This window comes from Marmota marmota, unplaced genomic scaffold (assembly GCF_001458135.2).
Source record: "Marmota marmota marmota unplaced genomic scaffold, marMar, whole genome shotgun sequence".
In the NCBI taxonomy this organism is placed as follows: domain Eukaryota; kingdom Metazoa; phylum Chordata; class Mammalia; order Rodentia; family Sciuridae; genus Marmota; species Marmota marmota.
The window spans coordinates 16,205,418-16,226,975 of NW_026000185.1; the positions used below are offsets into that span (position 1 = coordinate 16,205,418).

A 21,558-nucleotide genomic window follows, 5' to 3' on the forward strand; every position below is an offset into this window, starting at 1 on the left:
TAATGATTCGTGTCTAGAAAGAGGATAAGGTCTCATCTATTTTCATTTGTTTGAACTAATCAAATGATATATTTAAGATCACTGCATTTCATAATTTTACTTCGAAAAAACACAAATACTTGTCTAGTTAATAATACACATGTGTACATATACATATACGTGTTCTTAAATGAATGTTATATCCCAACTTATTTTGAAATGAATCAAAAAATATTTGATGAGTAGACAGATGATGGATAGAAGGATAAATCTGTGACAAAGCAAACAGCAAAATGTTCACTGTCCAGCTGTGAGGTAGGTACACAGGTATTCACTGTAGAATTATTTCAGCCTTTTTATGTGTTGGGTATTTTTCATACTAAAATACTGGGGGAGGGCCAGGGGTGCAGTTCAGTTAGAGCACCTGCTTAGTATGTGCAAGGCCCTCAGTTTGATCCCCAGCAACAGGCGGGAAAAGGTTCATTTAAAACCTAGGGAAACAGAAATGTGGAGGAGACACACCTACAGACCCTGCGGCCTTGGCCTCACCTGCACTCTCCTGAGCTTCTGGAGATGAAAGCCCACCTCACATGCTCACATCCCGTAAAGAAAACGGGCCACAGGCCAAAGGTATAAATAAGCATAAACTTATGCCTTCAAAACCAACAGTGAGGACAAAGCAGAAGTCTGAGAAGCCCCAGTTCTTTCTCCTAGATGATTCACAGACGAGGAAGGGCATTTGTATGTACAGGCACGAGCCGTTTTTCTCCTGTGGTTTGAGAAGTGGTAGAAGAGGCCCGGACGGTAAACGGGTGTGAGCAGACAGACCTGCTGAAAATTCGTGATCACACAAAAACCACTGAGGTTCTTTTTCTCCTCAAAAAAACAAGCAAACAAAACCTGCCTAAGTTTGAATTAGGTTAGTTCAAGGAAGAAGCAGCCAGGATGGAGAAAAGGGCTTTAGCCATCCTCAACACCATGACCCTGTGCAGGGAATCTCTCCAGTACATTTGAGTTTATTCCACCAAATGACTGATGAACATCTAAAGAGCAATCCATAACTAAAGACGAGAAAAATAATAAGCCACACCACCAATAAGCCCAGTCCATCATCACCCCAAGTACTCAGGCTGCTCCCCTTCTAGAAGAGGGTCTGCTGCCCTCCTGGCCTGCGGACGAAGCAGTGACGCTCCATTCCCCTCCGTCTGGAAACGCCTAGAGACCTGGCGAGGGTAAGTGATGGGAAGCTTCCTCCTGAACCCTCTGTTTCATTGCCCCTGCTCAGAGGGTGCCTTCAACACTATACTCTTCCTCTAACTCTTGATGTCTTGTGAGAGAAGGGAAAGTAACTGCAGGCCAGGTAAGCTTTACCTGAGGTTAAGATATAAACAGCCTGTTCACTCCACCACCGCCTGACTAGGGGCCTCCTGCTTTCAGATGTGAAGATAACGGCTTCCAGGAATTCCAAAGGCTCCCTAGCTAAACCACAGGCAACACTGTCACATTAGATTCCACTTAAGATACAGATAAGAGTGATAAGAAGAGCTTTAATGGAAACCTAAGGACTTCACTGCCCTGGGTTTCCAAGCCTATCTTTTAACCCCTTGGGTGATGGTGACAGATGGGGACATTTCCCGTGGGGCTCTGCAGCTGAGAGCAGGTGCTCCCAGCCAGTTACCCATTCCCCTAAAACCAAGTAAGCTGTTACCTGCGTGGCCCACTGGATTTGCGTGTGCCAAGCAGCGAGCAAGGCGTCATAGAGGCTGGTGAGCTGGCGGTCCAGGGGCAGGTCACTCTGGCACAGCTCTTGCCAGGCTGCCAAAAGCTGCACCTGCAGAGGCACAACAGAGAGGACCTTGCTGGGTGCACTAAATAAGCTGCCTGCTCCAACTGCCCTTCCCTTCCACCACCCCAGTGAGCACTACTGCCTGCTGTTCCGAGCCAAGTGCCCACTGAATCCATTCTTTTTTTTTTTTTTCCTAAAAAGGCAGAAAACAAACAAAAACAGTAATCTCTTCTAATAATCATCCAAACTTGAATCTGTCACCTCCAAGTACCTCTCTCCTTTTACCCTGCCCCAAAGACATGCCAGGGTGCTCCACCCAGTGCGCTGCGCTCTTCAGAAGAGACCTTAGAGGTGGCTGTGAGTTGGTGCTAAAGCTTCATGTCCTCTCCTTACTGCTTCAAGGACACAGGGGCTTGAACGACTGGGCTTCAAGGAATGGAGGTCAGCCCAGGAAGCTGCTGAGTGTTTTGGTAACCTAACTTCAACAACCACACAAAACTTAAAAAAGTCTTACAGTTTGCTGAAAGGCACAATAAAGCTTAAGACATGAATCTCCCTTAAGATACAAAAATGGGAATAAATTAAAACAATTTTTCAAGTCTGTTTGAATCCATCTAAATGAATCCAGCTGTAAATACAAAAGAGGATGAAAACTGATGAAATGTTTTCCAACTGGCAATTAGATGTGTCCATACGCTGGACCAAGAGTGCCCCCTACTGGTTAATGGAAAGAAAAACAGCCCTCAAGTCTAAAACTTGCTGTTGCCAAAGCTATGAGCACTCCACAATTGTAATGGTTTGCAGCTTCTTACCTTGTGACACTTGTAATAGTATGCAAGGAGCTGGGGCATCCGGTCAATTTCAGTAAAAATCTTCACAAACATTTTGGACTGATCTAAAGAACAACATATAAGACTGTTACGAGGTTTTCTGATATAGCCAAGAGAAATAATTCACTAGGTTAAATGTGGTTCTAGGGCTGGGGTTATAGTTCAGTGGTTGAGCGCCCACCTAGCACATGTGAGGCACTGGGTTTGATCCTCAGCACCACATAAAAATAGAATAAATAAAATAAAAGTATTTTTAAAATGTGGCTCTATAACTAGTATTCAGAAGTTCCTAACTAGATAATGAATTAACTCATGCATGGGGATCATAAATATGAAAAATAAGTAATGTTAGGAGCAGAGTATGTTACCCAATAATCAGACACCACAAGCTCTGCTTGTTAAAGTCAACAAGCATCCCTGACAAGCATCACTAATAGAGCTGACATTATACATCAGCAAATCAATCAGCACATCTGAACAGTAAAATGAACTAGAATCAGGGTTGGCACCGGGCTGGGGGGCAAGCCTGGGGTATGAAATTTAAAGAAGCTATCACTCTCGGGGTTGTGCAAGCACACAACCACTTGCCTCACCTAGTCCTGGCCCTGATTTGAATCACAAACTGTTAGCGACAAGTACCTAAAATAACTGATAATTGACCTCATTTTGTAGGCAAGAAAACTGCAGCCCAGAGAGTTTTAGTGACTTGCAGGACTGCAAACTACAGCAGAGGTTGAAGTGCTGGCGTCCAATGTTCTGGCCTACAAAAGCAGCGATTTCATCTGACGTGTCAATCCAGTATTTATATGAACTGAAAAACATTGGGGAAGCAGGCCGTCTGTCAGGTGCCAAGAACAAACCTAGGCCTTAACTGCCTCAGGGTCTCTGTACTTACTGTATCTAAGACGATCTTCTGGTTTCTCCTCAGCCAACCTAGACTAGGTTCCTCCTGAGTCCTGTCATGCCTTCCCTTCACAGAAATAATCTCAGTCTACACTTGTTTTATTTATTACTTACATAATATCTGTCTTTATCATCCACGAACACAAGCTCCAAGGAAAGCTGTAACATTTCCTATCTTGTTTCACTGTCCCCAGAAATTAGCACCACACACAGTAGACACTCAATAACTACACTAAGTTGAAGACAGTTGAAATAGCATTGTTTTTCAGCATTATCAGTAACATGTTCATGGAAGAAAAAGTGGAAAACAGAATAAGAAGAAAAATCTACTGATAATACCATCACACTCTGACATACTAACATTTAGATGGACATTTAAACAACACTTTTAGGAAGTAACTGCTACAATGTGTGCCTTGTCTCAAGGTATAATCACAACTTTCAAAATATCTACCCTATAGAGTAGAATTTCTTTAAATGAATAATAAAGCAGAATTTGCCAAAACAGCAAATGGCACGTGCAGAAGTTATATCAAGATAGAGAAGATCAAATAGGAAACAGGAATTGAACCACAATCTAAACCTATTAGACCCGACAATCACTAACAGCAAAATATGTTCTTCCCAGTAAACAGGGAATATTCTCCAGGACAGACCATAAGTTAGACCATAAAATAAGTGCTAATAAATTTTAAAAGGTGGAAACCATGGAAATCATACAGCATCTTTTCTCATCACAACAGAAATAAAATAGAGATCAACAGTAGAGAGAGAATTAGAAAATTAAAAATATGTGAAAATTAAACAACACGCTTTTAAACAGCAATTAGGTTAAAGAAGAAATTCTGAGGAAAATTAGAAAATGCTTGTAGACAGATGGAAATGAAAACACAATATACCAAATTTATGGGATGCAGTGAAAGCAACTAAGCAAAGTAATTCATAACTATAAACACACCCAAAAAGACCTCAGCTGGGATGTAGCTCAATGGTAAAGCACTTGCCCAGCACGCACAGGCCCTGGGTTCCACTCCCAGCACCACAAAATAATAACAAAAATTATAATGATAACAACAACAACCTAACGCTAAATCTTAAGAAGAAACAAGATAAACTAAAACCAAAGACAGCAAAAGGAAAGAAATAATAAAGATTAAAGCAGAAATAAATAAAATAGAGAATAAGAAAATAAAGAGAAAAATCAATGATTCTTTGAAAAGGAATCTTTGACAATACTTAGATTCACTATGAAAAAGAGAAAGGACTTAAGACAACTAAAACCAGAAGTGAAAAAGAAAGCATTACTACCATTGCCACAGAAATAAAAAGGATCACACTGAGTACTTTGAATAATTATATATCAACACACTGAATAACCTAGATAAAATGGATGATTCTTTAAAAAATGAACTTTATAGAAATAGAAAAACTCTGTATAGACTTACAACTAATAAGAAGATTGAATCAGTGATCAGAAATCTCTTGAAAACAAAAAACTCAGGACTGGATGGTTTTCTAGGTGAATTCTTTTATACATTTAAAGAAGAATTAACACCATTTTTTTCAAGTTCTTCCAAAAAAATTACAGAGGAAGGAACACTTCCTAATTTATTTTGAGACTAGCACTACCATGATGCCAAAAATAGACAAAGAACTACAAGAAAACTATAGACCAATATCCCTGATAAATATTGACACAAAAATTCTCAATGAAATCCTGATAAACTAAATTCAACATTAAAAGGATTATACAGGGCTGTGGTTGTAGCTCAGTGGGCTAGGGTTGGAGCTCAGTGGTTGAGTGCTTGCCTCACATGTGTGAGGCACTGGGCTCAATCCTAAGCACCACATAAAATAAATAAATAAATGAAACAGAGATATTGTGTCCATCTACAACTAATAACATATTTTTTTTAAAAAAAGGATTATACACCATGACCAAGTGGAATTTATTCCTGTGTGCCAGGATGGTTTAACAATGCAAGAATCAATAACTACTCCACAGTAACAAAATGAAGGGGGGGGTGATCTCCTTAATTGATGTAGACAAGGCATTTAACGCAATTCAATACTCTCTCATGTTAAAAAACACTCAACAGACTAGAAATAGAAGGAAACTACCTTAACATAATGAAAGCCATATACTTTCTCTTTTCAATTCATTACATTTTGGGGGCACTGAGGATTGAGCCCAGGGGCACTGTACCACCAAGATCACCCCTGGGTTTACATTCCCATCCCTTTTTATTTTGATATAGGGTCTGGCTAAATTGCTGAGGCTAGTCTTGAACTTGTGATCCTCCTGCCTCAGTCTTCCAAGCAGCTGGGATTAGGTGTGTCACTGTGCCTGGCTGCCCATATAAATTTTTTTTTAATTTTTTTTATTTTTTACTTTTTGGCAGACACAACATCTTTGTATGTGGTGCTGAGGATTGAACCCGGGCCGCACGCATGCCAGGAGAGAGCGCTACCGCTTGAGCCACATCCCCAGCCCCCATATAATTTTGTAAAGCTCATAGCTAACAAAATATTCAATGGTGAAGATTATTCCAAGTCTTTCCTCTAAAATTAGAAACAAGAAAAGGATGTCCACTTTCTCCAATGCTATTGAATGTATTAAGGGAAGTATTAATCAGAGAAATTAGCAAGGAAAATTAAAGTAATTCAAATAGGAAAAAAGAATTATCTCTGTTTGCAGGCAAAATCTTATATATAGAAAACCCTAAAGATTCTGCAAAAATCCTCTTAGAGCTGAGTACAGTAATGCACACTTGTAATCCCAGCTACTCAGGAGTCTGAGGTTGGGAGGATCACAGGTTTGAGGCCAGCCTGGGAAACCTAGCGAGACTGTGTCTCAAAATAAAAATAAATAAAGAGGGCTGAGAACGTAGCTCAGCAGTAGGGAGTTCAACCCCCAGTACCATAAAAAAAAAAAATTATATTAGAACTAATAAGTTTAGCAAAGCTGCAGGATGCAAAATCAAATCAATACACAAAACCCAGTTGTTTAAAAAAAAATCAGTTATTTTAATAATGGGCATTATTAAATATTTTTAAAATTTAAAAAAAATATTTTTTTAAAATTTCAGTTACACTAACATCAAAAAGAATAAAATACTTACTAATAAACTTAACCAAATAGCTAAAAGACATACACTGAAAACTACAAAGCACTGCTGAAAGAAATTAAAGACACAAATAAACAGAGAGACATCTCATGTTTATGGTTCAGAAGCCTTAATATCATTAAGATGTCAATACTAGTCAAAGTGATCTATAGGTTTAATGCAATTCCTTCCCAAATCTCAACAATTTTTGCAGAAACAAAAAATCCATCCTCAAATTTATATGAAATCTCAAGGGTCCCTGAATAATCAAATCATTCTGAAAACAAAATGAAAGTCTCATACTTCCTGACTTCAAAACTTACTAAGGGGCTGGGGTGGTGGCTCAGTGGCAGAATGCTCGCCTAGCATGTGCAAGGCCCTGGTTTCGATCCTCAGCACCACATATAAATAAAGGTATTGTGTGCAGCTACAACTAAAAAATAAATATTTTTTTTTAAAAAAAACTTACTATAAAGTTACAACAATGAAAACAGTGTAGTTCTAACATAAGTACAGACATACAAACTGTATGTCTTAATATAGTTTATATATAGACTATATTCTGTGGATTCAGATTAACAGTGGAACCAGAAACAGACCCCCATATACATGGTCAAATGATTTTCAACAAGACAGCCAAGATCAGTCAGGCACGGTGGCACATGCCTGTAACACCAGCAGCTCGGGAGGCTGAGGCAGGAGGATCACAAGTTCAAACAGCCTCGGCAAAAATCGAGGCATTAAGCAATTCAGTGAGACCCTGTCTCTAAATAAAATACAAGAAAGGGCTGGGGATGTGGCTCACAATGGTTGTTAAGCGCCCCTGAGTTCAATCCCTGGTACCCTCGTGCCAAAAAAAAAAAAGAATGCCAACATCATTCAAAGGAGAAAGGAAATTTTTTCAGCTCAGAAAACTGGATATCCATATGCAAAAGAAAAAAGATGGACTCTTACAAAAATAAGATATTCAGGAGGCTAAAGCAGGAGAATCCCAAGTTTGAGGCCTGTGTGAGCAACTGAGCCAGACCCTCAGACTTTAAAAATTATATATATATATATATATATATATATATATATATATATAAAAAAGCAGAGGCTGGTAATATAACTGAATGGTAGAGCAACTTGCCTAGCAAGCACAAGGGCCTGGGTTCAGTCCCCAGGGCTGAGGAAAAGAACTAATCCCACAGAATGAGAGAAAATATCTGCAAATCATTATCTGATAAGGGAGACAGGGAAGGGCAGGAGGCAGAAAGAGGAATGTAAGTACAGGAGTAGGGGAATCAGATATTACTGCATGTATGAAGTTGACAGACTGGGAAAAATTTTCATCTTACTTTTTGAAGTTAAAAATCACAAGTAAAACTAAAATGAAGTTTTATATATATGTATTTCAAATTGTCTTTGAGAAAAATTATAAAGAAATCATACAGCATAGAGAACAAAGGAATTGGAAAGAAACATACAAGCAAAAAATATAAAAATAGACACATAAAAGACTGGAAATTTCTGTTTTAAAAAAATAAAACCTAGATGGGATGAAAATTATTATTAAAAGACATACAAGAACTAGATTTAAAAACAAAATTTGGACTGGAGTGTGGCTCAGTGGTAGAGCACTTGCCTAGCATGTGTGAGGCCCTGGGTTTGATCCTCAGCACCACATAAAGATACATAATACAAAAGATCCATTGACAACTAAAAAATATATATATTAAGGAAAAAAAGCAAAATTCAACTATGTGTCATTTGTAATAGACAACTCTAAAATAAAACATCTCAGAAAGTCTGAAGATTATAAACAAGGCAAAGACAAACTAAAGCAAATAGAAACAAAAAGAAAGCAGAGCTCATGATATTTAATACCCAAGATGAACTGAGATAGAAATCATTCAATGGGGCCATGGCAATACTTAATAAAAATGCTATTTAAATATTAATAGAGCAAGAAGGAAAAACATGAAGGTTTTCCAAGGTGGCTTCCAAGAAGCCAACACAATCATGATACCACAACCCAGCAAAGATATTCACTTATGGTATCTCAATAAAAAAAAAATCTAAATAAGATTAACAAATATCTAGCAGTACATTTATACACATACACACACAGAGTAAACATGCAAGGTTTGTTCTTAAAATGCAACAATGGAGTCATACTCGAAATGTTATTTATGATTTATCAAGTTAGTAGGTGAGTGGAAATAAAAATAACAAATTAATCCTGATGCTGAAAAGGCACTTAATAAATTTGGTAATAATTTTTATTTTTTAAAACATTATCTAAGTGCTCACTTTGATAGTAGAATAAATAAATAAATCTTACCTAACATAATAGTGCCTTATTTCTGCCTCTGGAGTTACTACATAACCCAGGAACTACAGAGAAAAAGATTCTCAGCTGGAAACAGAGGCACACAGTTCTCCAGAGCTGAACTGAAGGGACAGCAATTTGATAAGGCTTCACTACCCCGGAAGGGGGCCAGACCTTCCAGGCCTTGCCTCTGGAGCCAAGCGTGGGGAGAAACTGCCTTCTAGGGGAGCAGTGTGACCATGGGCACAGGCGGCTAAGCTCACTCGTCCACACTGATAATCAACTATCCAGAGGGCCATTCTCCAAGAGTTTTGTCCCAACTGGCCCTGGACAGTCCTGGTTTATGTTGTCCCAGATTAATTAGGAAAGCTCTCCCTTCAGTCATGAAAAAGTGTTCATCTGCAGCAACACAGATGACCCTGGAGGGCATCATGTTAAGTGAAATACACCAGGCAATGAAATACAAACAACGTATGACGACTTCTGTGTGTGGAATCTATGAAAGCTGAACTTAGTGAAGGAGAGCGGACTGGTAGCTGCCAGGGCAGGAGGTGGGGGAAATAGGGGATGTTGGTCAAAGGGTACACACTGTCAATATATGAGTCAGTTCTGGGGATCTAATACACAGCATGGTGAATATACAGCTACTAACAATGTGCTGTGTAATTGAAATTTGCTAACAGTAAATCTTAAGTGTTCTCAGCACAGCAAGAAAAAGTAGTAACTATGTGTAGCAGTTTAGACATGGTGTCCCCCAAAAGCTCATGTGACACAATACAAGGTTTGGAGGAGAAATGATTGGGTTATATCTTTAACCTAATCCCTGATAGGGATTAACTGAATGGCAACTGAAGTGGTGGGTGTGGCTGGGAGGAGGTGGGACACTGGGGGCGTGGCTTTGGGGTATCTATTTTTCTCTGGCAAGTGGTCTCTCTCTGCTTTCTGATCACCATGTGAGCTGCTTCCCTCTACCATACTTTTGTTCCACCTGACCTCAAGCTTCCAGGAATGGAGCCGCCATCTATAGACTAAGACCTCTGAAACTGTGAACCTTCAAATCAACTTTTCCTCCTCTACAACTGTTCTGGTTGGGTCTTTTGGTCACAGCAGTGAAAAAGCTGACTAAAACACTATGTGAGGTGATGGATACACTACCTAGGTATCAAATCCTCATATTGCAATTCTACTAGAGAACTCAACTGCTGAAAAATAATATATCATCACAGTATTCTTGATAAGGGTCAAAACTTATTCCAATGTCACATTTAAGATTTGTACATTTCTCTAAATATAAACTTTATCCAATAATTATAATCTAATTTTGAACTGTACTTATTGATATGAATACTGAAGTATTTAGGACTGAAGTGTACTAATGTTTGCAACTTTGAAATGGCATCAGAAAGACTAAGATGGGTTGATGGATGGTAGGTAGACACGTGATAAAGCAAACTGCAGCATAACGCTAATGCTGGAATTCACAGAGTATGTTCACGACATTTGTTTCAACTTTTCTGTATGTTTGAAAATTTCACATAAGATGTTCAAAACACATAAGCATCATAAGTTATAATTTAGTTCCCTTTTTTTCCCTTTGTAGTACTGGTTATTGAACCCAGGGCTTTACACATACTACCCAAGAGCTATACAACTGAGCTATACCCCTCACCCTTTTTTAAATTTATTTATTTTTTAGTACTGAGAATTTAACTCAGGGGTGCTTTACCACTGAGCTATATCCTCGGCCCTTTTAATTTTTTTTTTTTTTTTAATTTGAGATAGGGTCTCACTAAGTTGCTGAGGCTGGCCTCAAACTTGTGATCCCCCTGCCTCACCTCTTGAGACATGTGCCATGGTGCGTAGCTACTTCCAGTCTTTTTTTTTTTTTTTTTAGAGAGAGAGAGAGAGAAAGAGAGAGAGAGAGAATTTTTTAATATTTATTTTTTAGTTTTCGGCGGACACAACATCTTTGTTTGTATGTGGTCTGAGGATCGAACCCAGGCCGCACGCATGCCAGGCGAGCGCACTACGGCTTGAGCCACATCCCCAGCTCCATACTTCCAGTCTTATAATATGATCAACATCAAGACATTTTCAAGACTGAAGACTCAGACAGTCTTACCTTTATAAAGAAATGTGTAGACACAAGAAAGAGCCATACTCACCCACAGACTGAGAAGTGAATGCTGCTACAATCTGGGGACTGGCCAGGGCCTCCAGTCTGTTCTTCAAGGCCTCTAAGTGCACACATTTTTCTGAGTAGTCTGGTGTATCCACAAGCATTGTCAAGCTGTTCTGCATGCCGGTTAGCTTGGCAGAAATCACAGTGATGTCCTGTAAAAAAATGAGAATAGAGGGTATTTATTTTAAAAGACTCCAGCTACCTCAATTGGGATTGAATAAAATATAGGAAAAGGCAACTCTTAATATAATAAAATGGCCAATAAACATTATGTTCAACATTATTGGTACTCAAATAACTGCAAATTAAAACAAGAATGTGCCATTTTCCTCTAAAAAAACTGGGAAAGTATTTTAAAAAATTATGATAGCTATTGTTTGGTGAAGATGCAAAAAAAAAGACACTCTGGTGTCATACATGTCTGCTGACTTACTCCAACAGCAACGTGACAAGAGTCTTAAAAATACTCACATCATTTAACTTGGTATTTTCTCTTCCAGAAAAGATTATTTCTTTAAGGGATATAGAGATATTGCTGTATTATAATTAATGTGATTGTAGTGTTAAAATAACAAAGCCTAGAAGCAACATAAATCTTTTATTATAACAAATAAAATATAAATTATGGGTCACTCATAATGGTATGTGGAATACTGTACAGCCACCCAAAATTATGTTTTTGAAGTGTACTAAATAAAGGTATTGTGTCCAGCTACAACTAAAAAATAAATATTAAAAAAAAATTTACAACTTACTATTAAATGAAATAAACACTATAAAAAAGTATATAGACACGAGTCCCAATTTTGTTTCATATACATCAATGTAATATATGTAATACATACATATATATTAGTTATACACAGGTATAACTAAATGTACACAGTCATGACATCTGCATACATACAAAATACATACCTAAGTAAAAAAGTGTACAAACATGTATAAAAAATACCTAATAGGGGCTGGGGCTATAGCTCAGTGGTAGAGCGCTTGCATAGTATGGGTGAGGCACTGGGTTTGATCCTCAGACCACATATAAATAAATAAATGAATAAATAAAATAAAGTTATAAAAATTATTTTTAAAAAATCCTTTACAGACTTAAAAAGTATATTACTGTGGTCTAGAAATATGGAACATTTTCTTTTCTTCCTTGTGTATTGAATTCCTCAAATCTTGTAAGATACACATAAATGAGGTTTTTAATTAGAAAAATAATTAATTAAGAAAGTACTATGTGATAGTATTCCAGCACTCCATGAGCTAGGATGTATCAAACACTGTACCAGACATCTGAGCCTCCCAGATGAGTAAGGTCACATTACAAAGATGTGCTCACAACTCGGTGGGATAGAAAGATTCTGATGCAACTTCAGAACAACGGCTCACGTGTTACAGGAGCAAACGGTTTTGCCTTGGAGAGTCAAGGAGCCATCGGGCAGAGCTGTGAAGGGTGGTGCTCTGACTGGACCTAGAGGGACGAGCGGAGGTCCACTCTGATGCAAAGAAAAGCAGAAGGACAGTTCAGGCAGAGAACTGAAGAGCGGGAGGAGATGGCACGTTGGTCTGGAACAGTCACAGCGTGGACAGACATGGAGAGGGCAGCCAGGGAAACGCTGGAAGGCAGGCCACAACCTGTCCTGAAATAGGCTGCCCTGTTCAGGGCTCAGAATCTATCCAGAAGAGAATGGGAAATCACTGAAAGTTAGAATGCAGGGGAGGGGAGGGAGACAAGGAAATGGCAGGTGCCAATTTATGCTTTAGGATACCTCGTGGTCGCATGTGGGAGATAAATTAGTGTGGCAAAGAGACCAATGGACAGCTGTCGTAATGGTCCAGGAACAAATGATTAAAAGCATGACTAGAATCCCAGCAGAGATAAAAAGAACAGATATAACTGAACAGGAAAGAAGGAGCAGTTAAGGCTTCTGGCGTTTCTAGGTTAAATGCTTGGATGGAAAATGGCCCCATTAACCAGGATGGGGGAACACAAGAAAGAGTGATGGTTTATGGCTTTGGATAAAAATAAACAATTCAGCATGGTGGTGCACCCCTGTAATCCCAACTACTCAGGGGACTAAGGCAGGAAGATCCTAAGTTCAAGGTCAGCCTGGTAACTTAAAAAGACCATGTCTCAAAATAAAAAATAAAAAGGGCTGGAGATGTAACTCCATGGTAGAGCACTGGCCTAGCATGCACGAGGCCCTGGGGTCTATGCCTAATTCTGAAAAAAAAAATAAAAATAAAAACAGAATTCAGTTTTTGAAATGCCAAATGCTAAGGAGAGTCCAGCTGGTCTTGTGGGCGGTTAGTTTCAAGTATCAGGAGAGTAAAGGGCAGAAAAACAAGATGTATTTAAACTACTAATTGACATTAGTAGTTAAAATAGTAAACCACTAATGTCAATTATTACAACCAGAAACCTTATTTATTTATTTATTGTAGTCCTTGGGGACTGAGCCCCATGCACGTTAGGCAAGCACTCTACCACTCAGCCACATTTCCAGGCCTTTTTTTCCTTTTGAGACAGGGTCTAAGTTGTCCAGCTGGTCTCACACTTGCCATCCCCCTGGTCAGCCTCCAAGTAGCTGAACTGCAGCTGTGTGCACCATCCCTGGCGTGGGCATGCTGGCTGAGGCTTCTCCTCCACTCACTCTCCATGACCAAGAGGCAAGGTGTGCAAAGTGTGCGGGGAGGGGAGAACTGAGAGCAGTTTCAGATTTTCCCTACAGGACGTCTGAACATTTCTGTCTGCCGCGAATGACATCCCTGGATATTGGGGATATTCTGATGAGAAGCTATCACATTTGCTTTCCCCAAATCTCAAGTTCCCGCCTAAATGAATTTCCAACATCTCCTAAATAAGACGCCTACTTGAGTCTTAAATGTCTCCTCAATATCGGCGCTCAGCGTGCTCCACTTGTCCGCTTCTTGAAGAGATTCAGCAGCAAGCTGCATCCTGGACTTCACCTGGTCGATTTCCACCAATACCTGAAAGGAAATGAAGCAAAAATGAAGCACGGATTCCTTTTCCTCTATCTTCCCCCAGTGACCTGAAGCATGAGTCTCGTGGTATGCTCCTTCTTCGGGTAGTTTCTGTACCCCAAAGCATCAACCACCTAGTCGATTTTGCTCAGCGTGCTAGAGAGATACGTAAGAGGAAAGGACGAAGCTGGAAGGTGACTAGAGTGATGGCTAGAATTCTGAGTTCAGGCTGGCTTTTGGCAATGATGTGCTGTCCAACACCCCCTGTGAGAGTGAACCCCTTCCAAAAACCAGAATCCCCACATAGGGCAGGAGCCGAAATACCTGCATCGACTGCGATGTGTCCTGTTCAAATTTTTTAATGTCTTCCTTGACAAGAATCATTTGTTCTTTTAGAAAAGATGCCTCCTGTTTAAGAGCTTCAACATCACGGAGCACTTTGGGCATGTTCTGAAGGGCCTGGTGACTTGTTTCTGTAGCACAAATCAAGGAAAGCAACAGGCACAAAAGGTAAAAATTGGAGCAATCACCAGTGAAAACTTTGAAATATGAGAGACAACAGAGAGAAAACGGCCTGAAGCAGTACAAATCACACAGCTTTTAGAGCCTGCGCCAAGTGTCAGGCAGGAGACAGGATGGGTGGGGAGGAGGACTTGGTAAGGTCCATGTCCTCCTCCTGCCTCAGTGTCCTAAGTATCTTGGATTATAGGCATGTGCCATCACGCCCAGTAACTTTTGGCAATTCTTAGGATAAGTAACACTTTCCTAGGTACCATGGCTGCCATATTGCAGACCCTGAAAACAAAGTGAGTCACATACTGAATCCAGGAATTTTTAAGTTTGAGGGATTATGAAGGTCAAGGGTGACCCTAGTTGACAAGCGGAGTCCATGGCAACCAGGGTCGCAGGAGAAAAATAGTGGGGAGTCTCCAGTTAATCCAGTGGTTCTCAAACCTGAACCTGTTTCAGAATTACCCAGTTTCTCACTCAGTAGGTGTAGGGTAAGCCTGAGATCTGCATTTCTAATCCATCTTCAAACAACAATGCTGGCCCCAGGACCACACATAAGAACCACTAGCCTGCTCCTTCTGCTCCCCTTGTCAGACTGAGAAGGCAAACTGTACCCCTAGAACTATGGCACCAGAGTCTAGGTGGCCACTCTGTGGTCTACACAGGGGCGTGCCAAGAAGGAGCACATGACCAGTTTCTTCAGAAAGTCCTTTCAAAAATGGTGTCATCCATGACCAGGGGATGGTGCTTTACCCCTTAAATAATTGTATGACATAGTCAAAAGTATGATGAGAAAGTAGCAATGCTGATTCATGGTCATTCCAAAATGTAGTCCACCGAGCACCAGTGTCAAAGGATATAGTTAAAATGCAGGTCTCGGTGCCACCAGCCAGAGATTTTTATTTAGAAGGTTTGGTTTGAGATCAAGGAACCTGTGTTTTATAATGAATATTCCAAGTATAGAATACAATTTGAAAATCTTTGCAGACTAAGATGTGTTATCTGGATTGGGAGGTCACCAGCAGAACCCTTTAGCCCTTGAAGAGCAATTCACGGGGGAATCAAGCAAAGGAGTCTACAGTCTCCTGCTCCACCTGTGCACTGAATGGAACCTTAACATTCTGATGACGTACTGTAGAAACCTGCTCATTCAACTCTGCCACAAAATAGCAATACTGACCCAAGTACAGGTCCAAGGCTGAGGGACCAGGGTCAGAACATGTAAAGGTTTCTTCAACTGACTCAACAGGGCTGACATGGCCCCAGTCACGTCTCCCATTGGCTAAACTTCAGTCACTCATCAGGTCCTGGCTGACCCCCTGTGAACCTCTTTTTCCCTCTCCTTAGCATCCCCAAATTTAGCTGATTCCTATATCTATCTTAAAAATATTTCTGACAGATGGTAGCGCACACCTGTCCCAGATACTTGGAAGGCTGAGGCAGGAAGAATACAAGTTTGAGGCCAGCCTCAACAACTTGAAGCTCTAAGCAAATTAGTGAGACTGTCTCAAAGCAAAATAAAAAAGGTCTGGGGATGTGGCTCAGTGGTTAAGTGTCCCTGGGTTCAATTCCTTGTACCAAAAACAAAAACAACAACAACAACAAAGAAAAAACTCTGTCTTTGGGGGAAGTGCTGGGGAGTGATATTGGGTAAATCATATTCTTATATGTGTGCATGTACAAATGTAAAACAATTCCATCATTATGTACAATTATAATGTACCAATAAAATATGTGGAAAGAGGAAAAAAACTCTCTCTTTCAGTGGTTGCCTCCCTCTTGACGGGTCAGGGCATTTTCTGGAGTGACAGCAACATTCTATGTTTTGGGATCAGTTTAAGTTATAGTAGTTGAATACACTTGCCAAAACTTGGCAAACTCGTCGGATAAGAGCCATGCATCTCACCTATGTAAATTTTAGCTAAAAGAAAACGGTAAATAAATATTGAACTCTACTGTTTTGTGTTCCAACTGAAATTTCAAGAAATGAAACATACCAATATATATACCTACAACTGATTTTGAAATACACCAAAAAATAAATAAATAAAAATTAGATGGATCAATGAATAGAGGGAATGGATCAATGGACAGACTGGTGGTGAAGCAGGAACAGCAAAATGTTAATTGTATAATCTAGATGGTGAGTTTATGGATGTCCACTTCACCATGGCTTAGTTCAAGAATCTGCTATAATCCTTCATTTTCTCTCCCTCTTATCCCCCATTCCAATCCATCAGCAAATTCTCCCCTTTCTTGCTCCTAAAAATATCCTGAAGTTCCTACTTCTCATGTTCACTGCCATTACCCGAGTTGGAGCCTCATTATCATCTCTCTTTCACAATCATGAACATTCAGTGGAAGGACCCAGCAATGTTTTTGTTTGTTGTTTGGTACCAGATTGAACCCAGGGGTGCTTAACCACTGATCCACATCCCCAGGTTTTTAATTTTTTTTTTTTTAATTTTGAGTCAGGGTCTCGATAATTTTGCTTAGGACCTTGCTAAGTGACTGAGCCTGGCTTTGAATTTGCAATCCTCCTGCCTCAGCCTCCCAAGCCACTGGAATTACAGGTGTGTGCCACCATGCCCAGCTGTTCAGGGGCTCTTTATCAGTGAGCTTCCTCCCCACAATTAAAAAGGCTCTCACAAATTTCCAAATATTCCCAAAGATGAGGGCAAAGTGGAAGAAAAGGTTTTGTAGTCCACTTTCCCACTTCCTTAACACATATAAAGTACTTAGAACGCCATGTGATATACCAAGTCCTCAAGTGTCTGTTATTATACTATTATTCATGTCCTCCCTTCGCCCGAGGAAGTTCTCATTCAAGGCCCACTGCAGGGAAAGCCCTTTATGATTCTCCCAGACAAGAGATAACTGCACTTTTCTGGCAGCTCTCAGGGCTCCAGGTTCTAGTCTCCTTAAAGCCACCCTTCATTAAAATTTAACTATTTACATATTTTCCCCACAGGCAGCAAGCTGCAGAGAGTTGACTTTTCCTCCCCAGGACCCATTTCTTGATACAAGACAATGTATTACTAAAAAAAAAAAAAAATGCAAAGTACAATAAAGAATCTGCACTGAAAGAAAACCTCTAGTTTCCTCTAGTTCCTTTCCTTAAACAATGAGCTTATCTATAAAACAAAGTTCTATTTACTATTTGGTTTCAGCGGAAGCGATTTGTTTGCTTTTTCCAACAAAGCCTAGCAGAGGGCTGGTGTGCAGAACTTACTGAATCAACACAGAGCAAAATAAAGTCAAACAGAGGAAGTATTTGACGTGGCTACTGATGGATATTATTTTTTATAACTAACTATCCCTTAAAAAATGGTTGAGGTTTCCATTCTGGCCAGCCTATCTTCCCCCATTAACATAAAGATCCATTAAAATATCATTTCATCCCGGCGGCTCTGGAGGCTGAGGCAGGAGGATCGTGAGTTCAAAGCCAGCCTCAGCATATTAGCGAGACCCTAAGCAACTCGGTGAGACTCTGTCTCTAAATAAAACACACACAAAAAAAGGGCTGGGGGTGTGGTTCAGCGGTTAGGCGCCCTTGGGTTCAATACCAGGTACCCCCAACAGCCCCCTAAAAAAAAAAAAAAAGAAAACTAATGTGCAAAATTTGCAAGTGTTAAAGACAGTGCAGCACCAGGCTGAGGCTTCCTCCTGGATGCAGTCGGGTCTGCAGGGCTATTTACTGCCCAATCCGGGCACGGCCAGGGCACAGCCGGGCTCAGGGGAGGGGCCGGGGGGCCGGGCCCCCGCGCGACTCACCCTCCACGGCGTGGTTCACCTCCTGGATGAACAGCTGCAGCTTCATCACCAGGGTGGCTGCGTGGCCGTCCGCCTTCCCGGCGGCCGAGTCTTTCGCGCCAGCCCTGAAGGCCGCATTGATCCACTCTTTCACGTCGAAGTCGTCGGCCAGGAACTTGGAGAAGTCCATGGCGACACGGCCTCAGGCCTGGCGTCCAGGCCTGAAAAGTAGGCTCCGGGCGGCCACGGGGACGCCGAAGCGGGCGACACGGCGAGAACACCGAAGCTGGCCTCTACAGCGCCAGCAACTCGCCAGGGTGCAGCCCCTCAGTCAACCGGCTGGGGCTGCGACGGGAATGAGCCTCACCGCGCGCCGTACTCCTTCCGGAAGTGGGTGGCCGTTACCATAGCGACGGCCGGCGCCTGGGAGGCGATCCCGGAAGCGCGAGCTCCTGGCAAGTAGGATCGTCCCCGTTCGTGCTAATAGGTTTTAGCGCGTTTAATGTGCACAGTCCTTGAGTGCTACTGGTCTCCCCAACGTCTAGATGAAGAACAGAGGCAGTTAAGTAAGACTCGAGCCAGCTGGCCCTGGCGCCTGGTGTTTTACTGCTCTCCCAGGGGGAGCAGGGGAAGCCCGCGTGATCTGGCCTCTGCCCACCCCTCTTCCTGCGGGTCTCACGTCGCTGTAGCCCTGTTGGCCTCCTTTCCCGAAACACCACCTTGAAAACCACCAGTTCTTGCTCTTATGGTTTCTTCTAGCCTAAAACAAACAACGTGACACCTAGGAAACGAGAGACTATGTAGGAGGCTTCCTATGTCATAGGAACCCCAACTTTATTCAACTACTTGAGAGCCTCCTGCCTCAGCCTCCCAAGTAACTGGGATTACAGGTGTGCCACCGCGCCCAGCTAAGTCACTTGATTTTGACAAAGATGAAAAGGCCATCAGTGGAGGATTTCCAACAAATGATCCTGAGATAACTGTACATTGAAATGTAAAAATTTTTGCTATTCCTTCAATCAGCTGGTATTTTGGGCCTTTCGAAAATTTGCCCATTTCATTTAATTGTATAATTTGGGGCATAAGATTGTTCATAACACTACCTTATAATCCATTTTAATTTCTTTAATTTTATCACTTGTTTTTTTTCCCCTTGGTCAATTTGGCTGATATTTGTCAGTTTCATTACTCGTTTCAAAGAACCAACTTTTCCTTTATTGCAACCTTTTCTGTTTTTTTATTTTCTACCATTGATTTCTGCATTCATCAGTTTCCTTTCTTCTGTTTTCTATGAATTTAGTTTGCTCTTCTTTGTCTAATATATTAAACTGGAATTTTAGGCTACTGATCTGAAACCTTTCTTCATTTTTTTCTTTTTTTTGGGGGGGTGCGGTGGGGTTGGGTACTGGGGATTGAACCCCGGCGTGCTTAACCACTAAGCCACATCCCCAGCCCTCTTTATTTTGTATTTACAGACAGGATCTCATTAAGTTGCTCACTAAGTGGCTGAGGCTAGCTTTGAACTCCTGATTCTCCTGCTTCAACCTCCTTAGCCTCTGGGATTACAGGCATGGGCCACCATGACAGCACCTTTCTTCTTTTCTAATATCTTTAAATTACTGGTGTAAAAGAAAAAAGCACTGGTTTAGCTACATCCCATAAATTCTGATGTTTTCATTTTCATTTGATTCAATGTATTTTCTTTTCATATTCACAGTATGACTTCTTTAATCCATGGGTTAAATGTGTTATTTCATTTCCAAATAGTTGAATATTTCTCAGATTTTTCCCTATTGTTGGTTTCTAGTTTAATTCCATGTGATCAAAAACATTCCTGGTGTGATTGAAGCTCTTTTAATTGTGTGGAGACTTGTTATGACCTAATATTGGCCTATTCCATGCAATATTGTGGGTACTTGAAAAGAATATGTATCCACAGTCACTAGGTGGAGTAGTAAAGTTGATTACCAGTTTGGTTGAAATGTTTTAAATCCTTATAGTTGTTCTATCAAGTACTGAAATCTCCAACATTTGTCGAATTTATTAACCTAATATTATTCAATGGACCTTTGTCTCTCATAGAGATTTTTTTTTTTTTCTCCTGGTGGTGGTGGTGCTGGGGATTGAACCCAGGACCTTGTGCATGCAAGGCAAGCACTCTACCAAGTGAACTATATCCCCAGCCCTCTCAGAATATTCTTATCTTAATGTCTACTTTGTCGGATATTAATGTACCCATTTCAGCTTTCTTAGGGCTACTGTTTGCATGGCTAATCTTTTATATTCTTTTACTTTCAACCACATTGTGACCTTAGAGGGTCTTTCATAAACAGCATATAGTTGGATCTAGTTTTGCTTTTCTTAATATGGGCTGACAACTTCTGCCTTTAGATGGGGATGCTTAGATCATTCAAATTTAATGTAACTATTTTGAAATAATTAGGTTCACATTTGCCATTTTCTTCTTAAATCCTTTCTATTCCATTTTTATTTCTTTGTCTCTTTTTTGACCCTCTATTCCTCCTTTAGTATTAAATGAACATTTTTTTCAGTGCTAAGGATCAAACCTAAGGTCTGATGCATGCTAGGCAGGCACTCTATCACTGAATCACACCCCCAGCCCCCAAATGAACATTTTAAAATATACTATTTTGACTCTTCTGATTTATTTACTATATATTTTAATCATTTTGTTATTAATTGTTCTAGGGATTATAATATACAGTTTCTTTTTCTTTTTTTTTTTTTTGGTAGAGAGGATTGAACTCAGCGGCACTTGTAACATACCCAGCCCTTTTTATATTTCATTTAGACAGGATCTTGCTAAATTGCTTAGGCCTTGCTAAGTAGCTGAAGCTGGCTTTGAACTTGCAATCCCCCTGCCTCAGCCTCTAGGATTACAGGTGCGTGCCTCCACGCCTGGCTGATTGAGTCATTCCTTTTTTTTTAATATTTATTTTTTAATTGTAGTTGGACACAATACCTTTATTTTATTTTTTTATCTTTATGTGGTGCTGAGGATTAAACCCAGGGCCTCACACATGCCAGGCGAGCGCTCTACTGCTGAGCCACAACCCTAGCCCCTGATTGGGTCATTGTTATTGATCTGTTTTCAAGTTCATTGTTTCCTCTGTCATCTCAAATCTGTTGAGTGATAGTGAGGTTTTCATTTCAATTTACTGTACTTTTCAACTCCAGGATTTTTAGTT

The 21,558-nt window shown here is 40.5% G+C and overlaps 1 protein-coding gene across 4 annotated transcripts in view; it reads right to left on the bottom strand.

The window, feature by feature from the left end:
* The window catches only part of Cog7 (component of oligomeric golgi complex 7), a 64,142-nt gene extending 45,410 nt beyond the window's left edge, over positions 1–18,732 (bottom strand). For 2 of the 4 annotated variants that reach the window (XR_001504079.2, XM_048789650.1), the window contains exons 1-6: positions 18,371–18,731; positions 14,411–14,559; positions 13,976–14,092; positions 11,082–11,250; positions 2,578–2,660; positions 1,688–1,810 (exon numbers count right to left, since the gene is read on the bottom strand). Coding sequence is in view for 2 of the 4 variants with exons in the window: in XM_048789650.1 (XP_048645607.1) it covers positions 1,688–1,810; positions 2,578–2,660; positions 11,082–11,250; positions 13,976–14,092; positions 14,411–14,559; positions 18,371–18,539 (810 nt within the window). In the remaining 2 variants the exon portion in view is untranslated. Of the gene's footprint in view, positions 1–1,687; positions 1,811–2,577; positions 2,661–11,081; positions 11,251–13,975; positions 14,093–14,410; positions 14,560–18,370 lie in introns of all 4 variants that reach the window. The other 2 variants (XR_007342678.1, XM_015491168.2) reach the window with 2 other exon arrangements.
* Positions 18,733–21,558: the final 2,826 nt, after the last annotated feature.